Here is a 17,801-nt window from a genome sequence, read left to right as displayed (position 1 = left end):
GAAATGTTAGCAACCTGGGAAAAACAGCCTCGGCTTCATTTCAAAATGCTTTGCCGTGGGATTCAGTCCTCTGTGATTTTCCGTAAGCTGGAGAGAGCTGAGCCCCTAGGGCCGTTTTGAGACATATCCCAGGGCCGTCGTTGGCACCTCAAACTCAGAAGATCCCAAGTGAACTCGTTAACTTGCTCCCTTCTCATCCTTCAGATCTTCTCTCTCTCCTCTATCCTGGACCTCGATTCCTTGCACCCGTTTCCTCCCAAGCGTCCAGCTCCCAAACCTTAGTGTTTTGGTTTCATTCTCTTTTTTTCCCTCTACTGATATCACCCCTTGCAGGTTTTTTTTTTTTTAATTCTGTATAAAGCACTTTATTCTGTAGTACTTTGGTGCTAGATTGTGTGTGTGTGTGTATGAGAATCATTTGGAAAATTTTCAGTATTCACACACTAACTACACGTACTATGTATTTACTATTGACAGGCGCTGCTCTAATTGATTCAGATGGACTAATTTATCTAATCCATACAACAGTAACCCTGTGAGGTACATACTGTTATTGTACCAGTTTTAAAGATGGAGAGACACCTTGCCCAAGGGTACACAACCAGCAAGTGGGATTCAAGCCATTGCCTGTCTACACAGGGTCCTTGCTCTAACCATGACCTAATGCCACAGGTATTCACTCAAAACCCCGGAGAGTCTGCAATGTTTCCTTGGGATGTGACTGGTATATGCATATTGAAAAAGTTCCCCAGGCAGTTTGATATATGCAACAAGCTAAAGCCAGCTCAATCAAAGACGTATCCAAAAAAATGTCCCTCACGCTTTTCAACATGATATACAAAACTGTAAAATCTGTCAAAGAGGAAAGTCTCTGGAATTTCCTAAAATATTAGAAAGTACAGCAAGGCATAAAAGAAAAAAAGCATTAGATGCAAATCGTGCTTCAGCATTTGTAACACCTGCTGTTCTTAGTGTAACTGGAGTGTGACTTTTCTATACACACACACAAGATATTCCAGAAGCAAGGGAAGGAAGCAGAAGCAGCAGTCCTTCCAATTACACTGAAGAGCCGGTCTCTGATAACGCATCCTGCCCCTGATAACGCAGCTCTCCCGGGTTCACGTCCTCCTTTCCCTCGCTGCTGCTGCGGCTACTCCGGTTCCCACCCTCAGCATCTCTCCCCTCCGCTGCCTCCTGCACCTGGACCTCTGTGATGCCCAGCAGGGTCTAGCCAGTCCTGGCCTCCTTCTCCTCTTTTTTTTTTTTTTCTCCTTCTCCTCTTGAATCCAAAGCGCAGGTAATGCCACTCCTCTCCTCGGATCTGCACTATGGCTGCTACGGCAGGGCCTTTCCAGGTTTTCTCCCCAACCTGAGAAACAGAACGCTCTCCATGCGTAATAATGGCTCACACAGCAGTGACGCTCAGCTCGGGGATTTACGGTGATCTGGACTTGGCTCTGCAGCCAGGCCCCGCGCTGAGACTCACCGGGCAGGACTTCTTTTGGGCCCTCCGCTAGCTCCCTGGTCACTGCCACGAATCCATCTCAGTCTCCAACCAGACCTGTCTGAACTATCACCAAGGATCCGCTCAAACCTCCGTGCCCCTGCTCCTTCACCTTCACGCCCTTCTTCCACTTCTGCCTGAGGAGGCTCCACTGCCCACCCCCGGGGGAAGGCCTCCTCTCCTCTAATAACCCTGGTTAGGAGGAATGATCGGTCTCTTGAGCTTTAATTCCTCTGCCTGGAATTGTAATCCATGGTTGACTGCAGTCTCCCTGCTAGATTCTAAACCCTTTGAAGACAGGCTTCGTGTCGTACTTGACTTTGTGCCCGCGCCGTGTGATGTGGCTTGCCTATGACAGAGGTCCGGGAACTGAGTTTCAGGGGTGGGAGTGAGGGTAATAACTGGTAATTCGGCAGAATCTGTGCTGGAACCTTCAGCTTGGCCAGAAAGTCTTGAGAGTGGACCACAACAACGGGTTCTTCCAGATACACAGCAGCCCGCTGCCAGGAGGGATTAAAGAAGGGGCCCTGACGGTACCCAGAAACATGCTCTGGAGTGCCAGGGCTCTGGGCACTCTCTCAGCCACAGCATCCCTAAATGGCTTGACACTGTTTTCAGGGAAGAAAGGTGCTTTCTGAGAACTGGGTTGGCTCTCGAAGGGGATGCCAGGCAGGGCTCCGGGAGCTTGTGCCATTTTGTCATGAGGACGGTACTCTGGGATCCCTGTGACCACTGGTCCACCTCTGGATTTGGCGACAGGAATCGACCACAGATTTCCTCCACTTCAGAGAGAGTCCTAGTGCTTGGAGAAACGTAACATCTCAAGTGAGGCAAATTTCTTTCCTAAACGTGTGTCCACGCACATTATGGCCGGGGGTGTCCCGTGGACTTACAATCTTATCCACCAAAGAAAGTGTGCCTGTCGCTGACGAGTCACTGAGATGGATTCTCTCAGATCAACGGATGGCTGAGGGGGTTCGGCTCAAACCCCCTGACCAAGGATCGAACTCGTGCCCCCTGCAGTGGAAGCTCGGAGTCCTAATCACTGGACCGCCAGGGAAGGGCCGACGGTCCCTCGTTTTTAAAAAAGACTACCTGTTTGGCTATTCCACTTAGTAGATTTACTTACAACACAGTTTCAAGAATTGCGGCAATTAGAGAGGACGCTATGTCCCGTGACGAATGTTCTAAGCTTTGCTCTCAAAAGTCTTTAGTCTTTAATCCAAAAGCACATGGGTGTTTATCTTTCCAAGGCCCCGGGTAGGTGAGTTAGCGAGCTTTCAGGTAATCCCTGGTCGAGGGGGCTCCACGGCTGGCCATTGGCACTTGGAGTCACAGCTGTTGTGAAAGGTACAGTAACAGCCTCTCACTTTTTGGGCTGCTCCATTGAAAGGGACTCAAAGACGAGAAGGTTCTGTGTCCAGGCCACTTCTCTCGATAGCACGTCAATTGAATTCTTGTTCTGATCCTCTGAACGGGCACCTTCTGAATGGCTCTCTCTTCTTCACTCTCTCTCACTGTTTAGCTCACTGCCTCGTCCTTAAGCTTCTGGTTTCAGGCGGATCTTCATGAAAAAAAGGAATTCAGCCCAATGGACCAGAAGCAGAGACCTAAAGCTGGCTCCCTCTGGAAGGGGCCGTGCCTGTCCTCACCCACTCACACCTGAACTGACACCTGCAGTCAGAGGGCAGGCAGCAGACTCAGAGACACAACCCTGCCGACCCGGGCCTGGGCTGGCCTGTCCGGCCTTCTTTCCGCTACTGCGGCAGAGTGCCGCAGACTTTGCCTCTGCCCCCCTTCCGCAGCCGCGGCTTCTCTACATGTGGGTGGGCCTGGATGTCATACAGCACACCCTGCCATTCATTCTGGCCCAGCTGCCCTGCCTGCCCAGTGCTCCCAGATGCTTCTGAGCTCTACCAGCCTCTCTTCTCGCCTTGGGACAGGAATTGTGCCAAGATGTCCAGAGGCAGAGCCAGTGGGAAACTCTTCCTGGGCAGCATCTGGCTACTGGGCAGGGCACAGTGGGCAATGGGCAGCCCTGGTTGAATCCAGGCTTTCTCAGTTGCCCGGAGTGTCAGAGCTCACCACTGTCCTTGACCTGCCATGTTGTGCGCGGAGGACCAGGAACTCTGAGCTCCCTCTGCACGTGGGTCAGAACTAAAGGCCGAGGCTGATTTTACATTCTGTATCTCTTTTCCTTTTTCCTTTGGCCCTGAGTAGGCTTTACGCTAATCAAAAATTATTTCCTTTGTATTTTGCGGCTTTTCTCAATGGTCTACTGCTTAGTCTCTGAATAAAAGGTGCTTTGCAGCATCAAACAGAGCTACACCAGAAAAATTATTATGGGGATGAAACTATCACATGATGTTATCACAGCAGGTTTCACTTTAAGTAAAGGGGCCATGTTAAACCCCAAACTCCTCTTTCAACGCTGATAAATTACAATGTGCTTATTTGCTTCACAAAATTATTTACTGGTTTCTTTAAAGCAGCGGATATTATCCTCTCATGAAACATGAAAGCTGTATATCTCCCTAGAAAACAGTGGACGGCCTGAAGTTTTAAACAGTTTTGGTAGTTGGTTCAGAGACCCCAGGAAGGTCGTTCCTGAGTCCTCTGGCCAACCATGGAGGCCAGTTAGAAACATTCCACTTGGGTCACTTGGTATGGGATTTAATTTCTTCGTTGTCTACACACAATATTCATGCACACATGAGCACATAAAGCACACAGGCACTGCACGAATGGGCTCATCTGTACACCCACAGTTCTTGGAAATTGGGTGTAATTTGCTTTTCACATTCAGCTTTCACACTTTAGGTTGTTAGCAAGAAAAATGTGTGTACCTCTCCACGCCGCTCAGTTTCCACTTGTGTTTCCGGGACATCAGTAATCCCCCACCCCAAGCTGCCTGGAAAAGGGAGAGCATACAAAAAAAAGGCAGTGTTTTTAATTGCCTGGATTTCTAGAGTTTGGTGTCTTCCGGAACAGCAAGCATTGCATAGGGTGAAAGGTACAGCCTCAACCCCAGGTAACTTGGAGACTGGACACTAGACTTCCAAAGGTTAAATTGGGGGGCTATTCTAAGGTCTCAGGCTCCACCTCAGATTTCTACGGATGTAAGGGGCCAAACATTTCCTCAGTCTGCATGAGAAGGAGAGAGATCCTCCCCCAACCCATCACCACCACTCAGTCTTAGTGAAGCTCATAATCTCAGAACTAGAAGCCCTAGTATCTCCACAGTTTAGAGTAGATAAGATGGGCTGGGACCCTTTAAACTGCTTTCAAGTTGCAAGGAAAACTCTTTTTGACAAGTCTGCATGATTCCAGGGGGAGGAGACACCTTCCAAGCCTATTTTACTGATGTGTAATTTTGGATAAGATAAACCAAAAGCCAAAACAAAACTAACAGCCAAAAAAAAAAAAAAAAAAAGCAAGCAGGCAAGATTTGTATCAGCCAATTAGTTGAGCAATAAAGAACTTTGTTCTCAAGTTTGAAGATTTGAATTGGTGTAATGATCTCCTTCAAAGATAAGATGTAAAGATGGAGATTCATCGGAAAATGTTAACATTCTTTGGGTGTAAAAATAATCCTGGGATAATTTTAAAGAAAAAAACTGGGTATAACTGCATTCTTTTCTCTGTTGTAATTTCAGTCCTTTTACACTTTGAAAAATTATCCAATTTTCCAAATGTGTAATATTTTAAGATTTTTTTCCAGTTTAATTATAGAATTATAAACAGTAAGGATAATGAGTGGTAAATTTGATATGTTTCAAAGAAAGCTAATACAACTGGTTCTTCTATTTTAAGTAGAAACTCTGGAGGAGAGCCCACTGCATCTGCTGGCTCGGGACACACATTGCTGCTTTCAAGGCTGTCAGGATAATCCTCTCCCCGAATCAGCTAGTGAGGTTTCATAGGCTGTCCAGTTCCAAGACCCAGGTCACTGATGGTACTGGGGTCTGTCAACCGTTTCTCAGTGTCTTCATGTGTGAAATAAAGGGGTCTCTGGTAGGCTAAAGAACAACTCACACTGTGAATCAGGGAAGGAAAAGAAGACTGGAAACTGCGACGCAGGATAACTCTGGGGTAATGGAAATGTACCTAATTTAGCCTCTGGAGGTTTTCTGCTCATTAAGAAAGAGGGATTAATTTGGTCTGAATGCTTACTATAAAGCCAAAATGATCTACTCAAAACGGTCTACTCTATAACATAAGCCTCTTGCACCAGAATGTAAATCAACTTAGGCTTCCTGCTTCGAGAAAGTCTCCCAATGGAAAACACATCAGCTGAACCAAGCATCGTGCTTAGAGATGATCTGGCACTGATTCCTTATCTCACGGTGGGTCCTAAACAGTTTGCAGAGAGCAGCTGATCTTGGAGCCACACTTGGAGTCAGACCAGTCTAAACTTTAATCCCTTTAATCTGTCCTTCTAAAAGTTGACATTTTGTTTCATTTGGAAATGTCTTGATGGGTGCATCTCCATTATTTTTTGGTGTGACTAACCCTGCAGTCAAAACATCTCATATATAGTTTATCTTACTGGCTGACCAAGATAACAAATTGGAAATTTGGATTCATATTTCCTAGCAAGTTGTCAAGCCCGCTTTCCTCTTTGATTACACTCGTCTCTGACTTGAGCTGAATTTTTTCATCCATTGGATTTCCTACATAAATGCAACTCCTATTTACTCTTTGGACCATTCTCATAGGGAAGTAAGCGTTGCATGTGTGTGACTGTGTGTGTGTGTACACAGGCCATATTCCTCCTTGGACATTATGGTCCAATGAATCGAGAACTAAGTACGCAGCTCAGGTCCTGGCCATAGAAATAAGAATATTATCCTGCTGGGAAAGTCAAGGCATCATCAGCCTCAGACTGCTTCCAGCGAATGTTATGTCCTGTGCGAGTTGTGTACTACTTTGTCTCTGCGATTTTTAAAAGCTTAACTATCACCATCCTGAAAATAAACTCCTAAAGTAAAAAAATAGAGAGAATACATTTCATTCCATGAGCTCCAGGTGAAAAAACGTGCAAGGACATTTTAGTGGCAGTCCCTATGGGATACTTACATCCACGTGCATCCAGACCTTATACTTTTTGCAAATGTCAGCAACAGCTAACAGGGGGTCGAATGCTCCATACACGGTGGTCCCAGCCGTGGCACTCACAAGGAAAGGGACAAATCCCTGTGCAAATGAGAGAGCCCCAAATATTGTAAAATGGGCGGTGGGTCAAAGGATCCTTTTAAAAAGCTGATTAAAAAAAGACAGTGGCCATTCTCCTCCTATCATACACGTCTGCATTTTTGGAACCATCAGGAGGGTTAACAACACCTTGGAGCCTGGTAGGAATGATGTTCGTTTTCCAGGGTCTAGGTCCTCCAGGCCATTCTGTTGGCCCTGCCAGTTGCCTTATGAGAATAGACTTCTGGTTCTCAGAAGAGGCTACACTGGACTCAGAGGTGAGTAAGCTTCGTGGTGTCCACAAACCACTGATATATTCCAGGGAGACTTTCTGCCCTTCCCTACCCCACGCCCGATTGCTTTTCTAATCTTCCTTTTTCATAACAGGGCCTCTGAACGTACTAAATCTTCCAGAGTGAGCAGTCAAGAGGACAAAGGGAAGAACTCTGACCAGCCCATTATTCCTACTTACAGTCTTAAGGAGAGGATTCACTTGGGGCTAAACAGTAAGCCATGACTTTTGTCTGTCTAAGTTGGCTCAGTCTGTCTGGCTGTGGCTAAATGAAAATTGATAGAAATAACAGGCCACTGCTGAAAGGTGGCCCAAGAATGCCTCAAATTCATGATGGAACCTGACGTTACAGAGTCAGTCTTTAGGTGGCAGCAAAGGTTTATGTGACTAGAAGTGGTTCCAGTACCAGAACAAGGGGAAAGGATGCGGCTGCCACTTTGTAGGGTGGAAAAGGGCATATGAAAATTAATAATTATTCCTGAGATCCTAATAGTACAATTCGTGTGTTATATCGTTGAACTAGGAACTGTAGATTAGATCTACTAAAAGCTCTGGCCTGTGAACCATCCAGGGATGTAAATGACCTCCTAGAGCTTTGTAGGAATTTTTAGCAGGTCTTCAGAAATTGTCACTTCTAAAAAAAAGTACTGAATTGCTTCCTGAAAAATAAGGTGTTTGAAGGGCCAACACACCAGCATGTGTCTAGGCAGGAAATATTGGCTCTTTTCAAATAACCACACACAGTAACTCCCATACGCTACATTAGCTTCCTGGGATTTTCCGCTTGTGAATACAGTCCTTCCGATGTGTCTGTTTAGTGCCAATTCTCATCACGTGGGAAGAAAAATCCTTTGGAAACTGTTACAGTACCACTGTGTGTGGTATTTATTCAGTAACTTAGACCTTTTCAAAGCAGAGCCTATCACTCAGAGAAATAAGTAATGACAATGCAAAATTCCATATTCTCTTTTAAAAATAAAACAAAAATGTGTTCTCTACTGCATGGAAACAGAAATACATACCGTCAGCTTGTTATGGGCTGGATAAAGCTCCCTTCAAAAACTTACTTTTTGTTTGGCTTCAAGGATCCTTCTCTCAAGATCAGATGGGATCATTTTCCCCCTGAAAGGAAAATAAGTATATCAAGTTTGCTTTGAATAATTTCCTTTGTCGTCTCTACAAGGAGCCACAGGAGGGTAGAAGTCCAACCTTAAATCATTGATAATAATGATCAGTTAGAACAACTCCTCGGTTGTTTCCAGAAAGAAAGGCATTTCCTCCCTGAATGATGCTGGACTGTAATTTCTGACACGTTTAGGAGATGCCCGACCCCACTGTCCACATGTCTCTCCACTCTGCACACAGCCTGCTTTTTAGGTCATTTCTTAATTTGATTAAAACAAACCTGCTTTGGAGCAAGACTTTTGGCAATGAGAGCAGAGTTCAGAAGAAGATTTGCATTCCAAATCTTCCAGTGAATGGACCTGCAATTTCACACAGAGACGAAACGCCAAGAAGAGAAAATCCACTCTGAATCATTTGGATGAACATATTGTCAAAAGCTACCTAATTACATTCCAAGGGCTAAAAGCACAAAGCAGGCCAAGAACTCATGGACTCAAATGTCAAACAGGCAGACAGGCATTGGAGAAAGAAACATCCTTTCATCTCTGAAATGTTTCTTTCCTAAAATAGAAACACAGATAGTACTTTGCTTACTATGAAACCTCACTATTATAATAATCAAAGGAGTTGATTTCTACAAGAAGTTAGATGTGGCTAGATGTGTGATCTTAGCCAAGTTACTGAATTTCCCTGTGCGTATTATTATGATCCCTGGAACGCAGTGATAATAATATTACTTATGGAGTTATGAGGATTAAATGAGTTAATAAATGCAAAAAAAATTTTTAAAGCGCTTGGCATATGGGAAGTATTCCATAAATGTTAGCTTTTATTGTTGAGATTGTCATTATGCATTACGACATTCCTACCCCAAGATTTTGGGGAAAAAAACCAGGCAGAGGACAGAGTAGCTGCATGTTACTGGAGGCTGTGAACTATTGTCTAAACTAAAATAGCTCTCTTGACATTGCTAAGCTGGCTAAACTTTTCACATCTGGGCCATTGATCTAGGTTTGTAGAAGACAATTTGGAAAAATAAATGATGGGGAGGCGTTTGTCACAATAAATGGTTGGGGAGGCTACTGGCATTTAGGGGACGGTAAGTGAGGTTTTGGAATGTGTCACTAGCTCTATAGTCATTTGTGGTGGTCCTTGTGACTTTAGGTAGATATAGATTTAGACACAGAGCAAGCATTTGGGCTACTCCTTTAGAGCTTCTAGTGTGGTCTCGCTTAAGCTTTACCTATTGAAATATGTTGTCTTATTATAAACTACTTCTCTAACCTTGCTCCTTTTAAAAAAAATTTATCTATTTATTTATTTATTTTTTTTGGCTGCACTGGGTCTTCGTTGCTGTGCGGGCTTTCTCTAGTTGCGGCAAGCGGGGACTACTCTTTGTTGCGGTGCACGGGCTTCTCATTTTTGTGGCTTCTCTTGTTGCGGCGCATGTGCTCTAGGTGTGCAGGCTTCAGTAGCTGCGGCACGCGAGCTCAGTAGTTGTGGCTCGTGGGCTCTAGAGCGCAGGCTCAGTAGTCGTGGTGCACGGGCTTAGTTGCTCCGCAGCATGTGGGATCCTCCCGAGCGAGGGCTTGAACCCGTGTCCCCTGCATTGGCAGGCGGATTCTCAACCACTGCGCCACCAGGGAAGCCCCTAACCTTGCTCCTTTTTATAAAACTAATTTGGGCACAGTGAGTAGGTAAGTTATATTTTCTACAATTTTCATTTCAGGCTAACAAAGAAGGTATTACATAATAGTTGGCATATAACGTAGACATTGGGTCTGAAAGCATGGAGAACCACTGAGTTTTGTGAGGCTGTTTTCCAAAGAAAGGCTGTTAAAATGCAATTACCTGGCAATGGCAATGGACACATCACCAGTGATTAGTCAGTTGGGCTGCAGTGGAACAAAGGGCATTAAATTTGGTGCTGAGGGTATGAGTCTAATTCAGAGCAGCCCACCTTTGGGGAACTTCTGTGAGATGCGCCTCTGAAGGAGGGACAGAGGGAATGGAAGGGCAGGCTTTGTAGGGGGGGGAAGGGCTCTGGAGGCCCTTTCATGCCCTACGTGTCTCCCTATACTTCACAGCTTGGCTTGGGAGCGTCCCTCAAAGCTGTGATTTTTCAGCCTCTCCTAGATCTGGCTGTGCTAAAACACCTTGCTCCACCGTGACAGAAACAAAAAGTTCAAATTTCAGAGGACATTCAGGTCTTATATTTACCTTTTACATCAAGTTTTAAGTGCATTAAAATTGCCGTAGTATTTTTGTAGGCAAACATAGAAACTGAGAGAGAGAATTCTCAGAAATTGTTTGCAAGTCCCAAATGTTACCTAGTCTACCACAACTAACCTTCTCTGCCTTGGAGAGTTTTGGGGAGACTGGCCTGACAATTGCTGTTTGCTCACTAATCACATCTGGACATTCTGTGAAGCCCAGGCAGTGAGACCTCATGGAGAAGTAACAGATTAGGGGACATCAGAATTGCGAGGGGCTCTAGACCTCGTTCTAGTCTAATTGTCTCATTTTTCAAATGAGGAAACAGGACAAGACAGTCACCTGTGTGACGGCCCAGGACCAGGTAAAGGCTGGCTTTACCTAGAAAGAAAATGCCAAGCTTCCAGAACAAACTCAAAGGGCCAAACATATAGGAAACCTCTTTAGAAAGGTTATATTGTCTTTTAAGATAAATCCTTTGAGATAATATCTGGCTTTCATGGATCGGAGGTGTCATTCAAACCTGCCGGGAAAACAGTAATGAACATACAGTCTGTCCCATTTCCATATCAGGGCAGGGAGAAGGGACAGCCTTGTCAAATAATCAAGTCCAAGTGTTCGCTTCTCGCAGAGTGGAAAGCTCTGGGTGTGCTCTTAACAGGTAGGCTCCAGACTTTGCCAGGCATTTGGCCGTCCAAGCCCATATTTGTTCTGTCCACTTAGGAACCCAGAGCCTGGCACACTGTGGGTGGCAGATCGACATCTGTTGGAGGTATGTGAGTAGAAGGAAAAAGTTTCCCCCTAGGATTATATTAATATGTTCACTTTACCTTAGAGACTGACAAGACCGCTAGTATGGGGGCCCCTGGAGACAAAACTTTTCATCTCTCCAATTAGAATTGGATGAATTACTTTACAACAATGGTTTGTAAAATTTAGCATGCATAAAAGTCATCTGTGTATGTCTTTAAAATGTATATTCCTTGGCCGTGCTCTTAGGGATTTTGATTCAGGAGGTCAGGTATAGGGCCCGGGAATCAATTCATTCTACAAATTAATTTATTGAGGCCTCATTATGTGCCAAACACTGTTAGGGGTATGGGGCACCCCAGTAAACAGGCCAGCTTTTACTCTCCAGGGCTTACACGCTAACAAGGGAGACAAACAGAGACAAGCAAATAGACAAACACCCATAGCAATCTGCGTTTCTAACAAGGAGATGGTGACACAGGCAGACCTAAGTCCACATGTTGAGAAACATTGCTTTAGAAATGGAAGTTTTAGCCTGGTAGGTATTTCAATAATTGTGTAACAGGTTAGCCAAGCACTTTCCACAGGACCCAGGGTTTTGAGCCATCACGGCTGTAGGGCAGCGAGGTCCGGAAGTGGCATTGTGCATCCCCGCCTGCCCGCGTGCTGTGGAGGGAGAGAGAGCCGGGTGACAGCCAGCAGGCTCCTCTGAGGATTAGAAGCTGTCTGGCAGTCTTGGCTTTTCCAGACAAGCATGTCTTGGTGCAGGGCAGCTTTGGATAACAGCTGTTGCATCACATATGTCTGGTCTAGAGGTATTTCCATAGCAAAAATGCATATCTCTTACGCTTACCCACGCAGGCTTTAAGTGCCCAGTTAAGCTGTGACTGATGCTTTGCGATGCTCTCTCTGTTAGGTGTTAGTGTTTAAGAAAGAACTGCCATTGAAGTGAGGACTGTTGAGCCAGACCGCTGCTTCGGATGCGGCTGTTTCGCACTGAGATTCTTGATTTTGTGACAGTCTTTAAAAATTCATATGACGCTCTCACTGTCATGTATACGGAAGTCAAAACCTTACATTGTACACGTAAAACTTTTATAAATACGATAAACCAATGTTACCTCAATAAATTTAAAGAAAAAAGAAAATTAAAAAAGATTCATGTGATGCTATAGGGTCAGATAACTTCATGAAGTTGCCTGGGCAAAATCCCACACTGCCAGCCAGAGCTGCCAGCTGGAAGCACCTTCTCTTTGTGCAAAGAAGCAAAAGGCACAGATTACCCCGTGTGCGGACTTTGGACCCAGATGCATCGCTATCTTCCCGTGGCTCCGATGGGAAGAACGATCTTACCAGAAGAAGCACGTTACTGGGGAATGTAGATCTCTGGGCAGGCATCCAAATGGTCACAAATCGGGTGCCTGAGCCTTTGGTGACCCTGCTCCTTGGCCCTGCTGAACTATAATAATTCTACCAACCTTTCCTAAATGCTTAGAGCTTGGCTCTGTTCACAGAGATTTGTGTGCAAAGAAGAAAGGACACGTGATCCTTCGCGTTAGAAATTGACTAATGTTACGACCACTGTTGATAGCAGCAGCCCCAGCAGTGATAGCGAATTACCAGTTTTAGAAGCGGTCTCTGTACTATGCCTTACTCCTGATCTCTGCCACTCATGCCAACCCCGCAAGAGAATTTTTACTGTCCTTACTCTGCAGATAAGGAAACTAAGGCTCATCGAAGCGGATGAATGTGGCTAAAAGCTTGGAATGTGGAGACAGTAACCAGGTTTCCGCTCCAGACCCTATGCTACTTGTGTGTATTTGAAGAATTCAGTTCCTCTGTTTATTCATTTATAAATTGATATTACTAGTACCTCCCTTACAAGGTTTACAGGAGGATTGAATGACACAGTAAATATCAAACACTGTAAAGCACTAAGTATAAAACTCTGCCTAGCATATAGTAACCAGTCAATGCATGTTAGTCTCAGTGTTATTACTAGTAGTACTAGCATTGTGTGACTTGCAGCATGCCACACAGTTAGTAGGGGCAGATTTCAACCTTAGAGCTGTATTCTGACATCAGAGTCCGGGGTTCTCAGTGCTGCACAATAAATGTCTTCCGAAGCGTTTATGGGGTTTATCAAAAAATGCCTGCTACCTTGACTTAACAAGAAACCTTTCAGGTTGAGTCCTAGAATTGTAATGATGTAGGTAGTATTTCCACTGTGGTCTCTTGGAAGCCCCCCCTGGACTGAGTAGTTCCTTCATCCCAGTTCGTATTGCTGTTAGTACTGATTAGTAAAATAAGAAAAACATAGACCCTCCCGCTAAAACTTATCACTCTATCATCCTTAGATGATATTGTTCTATGTAGCCCCCAAAGGCTATAGGAGTAACAGAAAACTGCTAGTTTTTTGTTTTTGTTTTTTAACTAGTCAGTGCTTAGCAAGACTATTTCTTTAACATTGATTGTCATGTAGATTAAGCAAGGGGAATTCATGGACTGAAGTGAATTTTCAAATTGCCTGGACTGTGTGGTGACTTGACAATTTGCGTGGATTGACTTGGAAAAAAAGTGTTGCAGGAATTATACGGTAAAACCTTCTCGGGGACCACCTTGAGGAAAAGAGCTCCATGTGTGTCCACACGGCTGCTACCCACGTGATAACTTATCCTAGGAAGGGCTCGTAAGATAAAATAATAAACAGCAGTCAAAACAGATCATTCAGGAAGTACTGGCATTACAAAACCAAGCCCTTCGCCAAAAAAATTTTACCATAATTATAAACAGTGAACTTCCTTGGTCCCTTTAAAATAGAGTTTGATTCGGGAAAAGAACGTTATAATAATGAACTGTATTTTTCTCCTTTAAGATTTGTCTTCCAATATGCACAATGGGATCCCTTGGCATTATGGTCAGGATATGGGAACAGGATGTTTTTGGTGATTTTTGTGTCTAATTCTAGTAATTAAAAGAATTTGAAAAAGGATAGATACATGTATATGTATAACTGAATCACTCTGCTGTACACCTGAAACTAACACATCATGGTTAATCAACTATACAAAAAAAATTTTACATTTTCCAAAAGCACTGACTTATACTTACTCCCTAGAGTGATGGGCAACTGAGGACCCCAACCATGATGTAGTAAAGAATTATTTTCATATGAAAATATGAAACCTTATCGCTGCCACTAGGAATTAACATTGGGGCTGAGAGGGAGGTAGATGACGAGGGAAACTGTGGGCAGGAAGGGATGCTGGTGGTCTCTCATCACCCCTCCTCCTCCCCAAACTGCCATTCCTCTTCCCTGGACATGTTGGTACAGAGAAGAAAAGGATCATGATAAGAAGTTCAAAGGACTTCCCTGGCGGTCCAGTGGTTAAGACTCTGCGCTTCCAGTGCAGGGGGCGCAGGTTCGATCCCTGGTCAGGGAACTAAGATCCCATGTACCTTGTGGTGTGGCCAAAAAAAAAAAATAGAAGTTCAATTTACCACGTAAGAAACCATGCTTGGCTATTCTAAATAACTTTCGAGTCAAAGAGGAAATCAAAACTGCACTTCCAGAACATTAAAAATTAATGACATGGGAATAGGGCATATAAAAATATGAGAAGCACCCTAAATCATTCTCAGAGGAAAATGTTTAGCCTGACATGCTTTTGAAATTAAAAATAACTAAACAGGGAATTAAAAATAACTAAACATATTTCATTCAGGAAGCTAGGAAAATAACAACAAACAATGTAGGCAGAAAGGATGAGACAAGTTTTTTCAGTGATTTAGAAACTTTATAAAGTAAACCAAATTAATAAATTCAAAAGCTCATACATTGAAAAGATGAATGAATATACAAATATCTGATTAGTCTAATAAAAAAGAGAGAAAATGTAACATTTGAAATGAGAAAGAAGGTTATAAAGATATTTTAATATTACAAAATAATTCTATGTAGAGCTTTATGAATTTTAAAGAAATGGGAACCTAGAAAAATAATTCTAAGGTACAACTAGGTGAAAAAAAATTGAAGAGATGAATATTAACATGTGCTAAGAATGGAGAAGATGAGGGGGACCTTCAAGATGGCAGAGGAGTAAGACGTGGAGATCCCCTTCCTCCCCACAGATAAATCAAAAATGCATCTACCTGTGGAGCAACTCCTACAGAACACCTACTGAATGCTGGCAGAAGACCTCAGACTTCCCAAAAGGCAAGAAACTCCCCATGTACCTGGGTAGGGCAAAAGAAAAAAGGAAAAACAGAGAAAAAAGAATAGGGACGGGACCTGCCCCTCAGGGAGGGAGCTGTGAAGGAGGAAAGGTTTCCACACACTAGGAAGCCCCTTCGCGGGCAGAGACTGCGGGTGGCGGAGGGGGTAAGCTTCGGAGCCACGGAGGAAAGCACAGCAACAGGGGTGCAGAGGGCAAAGTGGAGAGATTCCCGCACAGAGGATTGCTGCCGACCTGCACTCACCAGCCTGAGAGGCTTGTCTGCTCACCTGCTGGGGCGGGCGGGGCTGGGAGCTGAGGCTCGGGCTTTGGAGGTCAGACCCCAGGGAGAGGACTAGGGTTGGCGGCATGAACACACCCTGAAGGGGGCTAGTGCGCCACAGCTAGCCAGGGGGTAGTCCAGGAAAAAGTCTGGACCTGCCTAAGAGGCAAGAGACCATTGTTTCGGGGTGTGCGAGGAGAGGGGATTCAGAGCACCGCCTAAACGAGCTCCAGAGATGGGCGTGAGCCGCGGCTATCAGCGTGGACACCAGAGATGTGCATGAGACGCTAAGGCTGCTGGTGCAGCCACCAAGAAGCCTGTGTGCAAGCACAGGTCACTATCCACACCTCACCTCCCGGGAGCCTGTGCAGCCTGCCGCTGCCAGGTTACCCACTCTCACGACTATTATTCAACATAGTTTTGGAAGTTTTAGCCACAGCAATCAGAGAAGAAAAAGAAATAAAAGGAATCCAAATCGGAAAAGAAGAAGTAAAACCATCACTCGTTGCAGATGACATGATACTATACATAGAGAATCCTAAAGATGCCACCAGAAAACTACTAGAGCTAATCAATGAATTTGGTAGAGTAGCAGGATACAAGATTAATGCACAGAAATCTCTTGCATACCTATACACTAATGTTGAAAAATCTGAAAGAGAAATTAAGGAAACACTCCCATTTACCACTGCAACAAAAAGAACACTGCAACAAAAAGAATAAAGTACCTAGGAATAAACCTACCTAAGGAGACAAAAGATCTGTATGCAGAAAACTATAAGACACTGATGAAAGAAATTAAAGATGATACAGAGGGAGAGATATACCATGTTCTTGGCTTGGAAGAATAAACATTGTGAAAATGACTCTACTACCCAAAGCAATCTACAGATTCATTGCAATCCCTATCAAACTACCAATGGCATTTTTCACAGAACTAGAACAAAAAATTTTACAATTTGTATGGTAACACAAAAGACCCCGAATAGCCAAAGCAATCTTGAGAAAGAAAAACAGAGCTGGAGGAATTAGGCTCCCTGACTTCAGACTATACTACAAAGCTACAGTAATCAAGACAATATGGTACTGGCACAAAAACAGAAATATAGATCAATGGAACAGGATAGAAAGCCCAGAGATAAACCCACGCACATATGGTCACTGTATCTTTGATAAAGGAGGCAGGAATATACATTGGAGAAAAGATGGCCTCTTCAATAAGTGGTGCTGGGAAAACTGGACAGCTACATGTAAAAAAATGAAATTAGAACATTCCCTAACACCATACGCAAAAATAAACTCGAAATGGATTAAAGACCTAAATGTAAGGCCAGACACTATAAAACTCTTAGAGCAAAATATAGGCAGAACACTCTATGACATAAATCACAACAAGATCCTTTTTGACCCACCTCCTAGAGAAATGGAAACAAAAATAAACAAATGGGACCTAATGAAACTTAAAAGCTTTTGCACAGCAAAGGAAACCATAAACAAGATGAAAAGACTACCCTCAGAATGGGAGAAAATATTTGCAAATGAAGCAACTGACAAAGGATTAATCTCCAAAATTTATAAGCAGCTCATGCAGCTCAATAACAAAAAAATAAATAACCCAATCCAAAAATGGGCAGAAGACCTAAACAGACATTTCTCCAAAGAAGATATACAGACTGCCAACAAACACATGAAAGGATGCTCAACATCACTAATCATTAGAGAAATGCAAATCAAAACTACAATGAGATATCTCCTCTCACCTCACATGGTCAGAATGGCCATCATCAAAAAATCTACAAACAGGGCTTCCCTGGTGGTGCAGTGGTGGAGAGTTCGTCTGCCGATGCAGGGGACACGGGTTCGTGCCCCGGTCCGGGAAGATCCCACATGCCGCGGAGAGGCTAGGCCTGTGAGCCATGGCTGCTGAGCCTGCGCGTCCAGAGCCTGTGCTCCGCAACGGGAGAGGCCACAACAGTGAGAGGCCCGCGTACCGCAAAAAAAAAAAAATCTACAAACAATAAATGCTGCAGAGGGTGTGGAGACAAGGGAACCCTCTTGCACTGTTGGTGGGAATGTAAATTGATACAGCCACTATGGAGAACAGTATGGAAGTTCCTTAAAAACTACAAATAGAACTACCATATGACCCAGCAATCCCACTACTGGGCATATACCCTGAGAAAACCATAATTCAAAAAGAGTAAAAGAAGAGAACATACTACAATG

General features: G+C 44.1%; 1 protein-coding gene across 1 annotated transcript in view; it reads right to left on the bottom strand.

Annotated features, from left to right (window-relative positions):
* The window catches only part of GAD2 (glutamate decarboxylase 2), a gene marked incomplete at both ends in the record, with an annotated part of 65,623 nt that overhangs the window by 18,119 nt on the left and 29,703 nt on the right, over window positions 1-17,801 (bottom strand). Inside the window, 3 exons of the mRNA XM_079913080.1 lie at window positions 4,351-4,415; window positions 6,584-6,700; window positions 8,057-8,111. Coding sequence (XP_079769206.1) covers window positions 4,351-4,415; window positions 6,584-6,700; window positions 8,057-8,111 — 237 coding nt within the window. The remainder of the gene's footprint in view (window positions 1-4,350; window positions 4,416-6,583; window positions 6,701-8,056; window positions 8,112-17,801) is intronic.

The sequence above is a fragment of the Stenella coeruleoalba genome, assembly GCF_951394435.1.
Source record: "Stenella coeruleoalba genome assembly, chromosome: 2".
NCBI classification, from domain to species: Eukaryota; Metazoa; Chordata; class Mammalia; order Artiodactyla; family Delphinidae; genus Stenella; species Stenella coeruleoalba.
The sequence above is the reverse complement of the archived record's forward strand: the minus strand, read 5'-3'. Positions and strand labels throughout refer to the sequence as shown.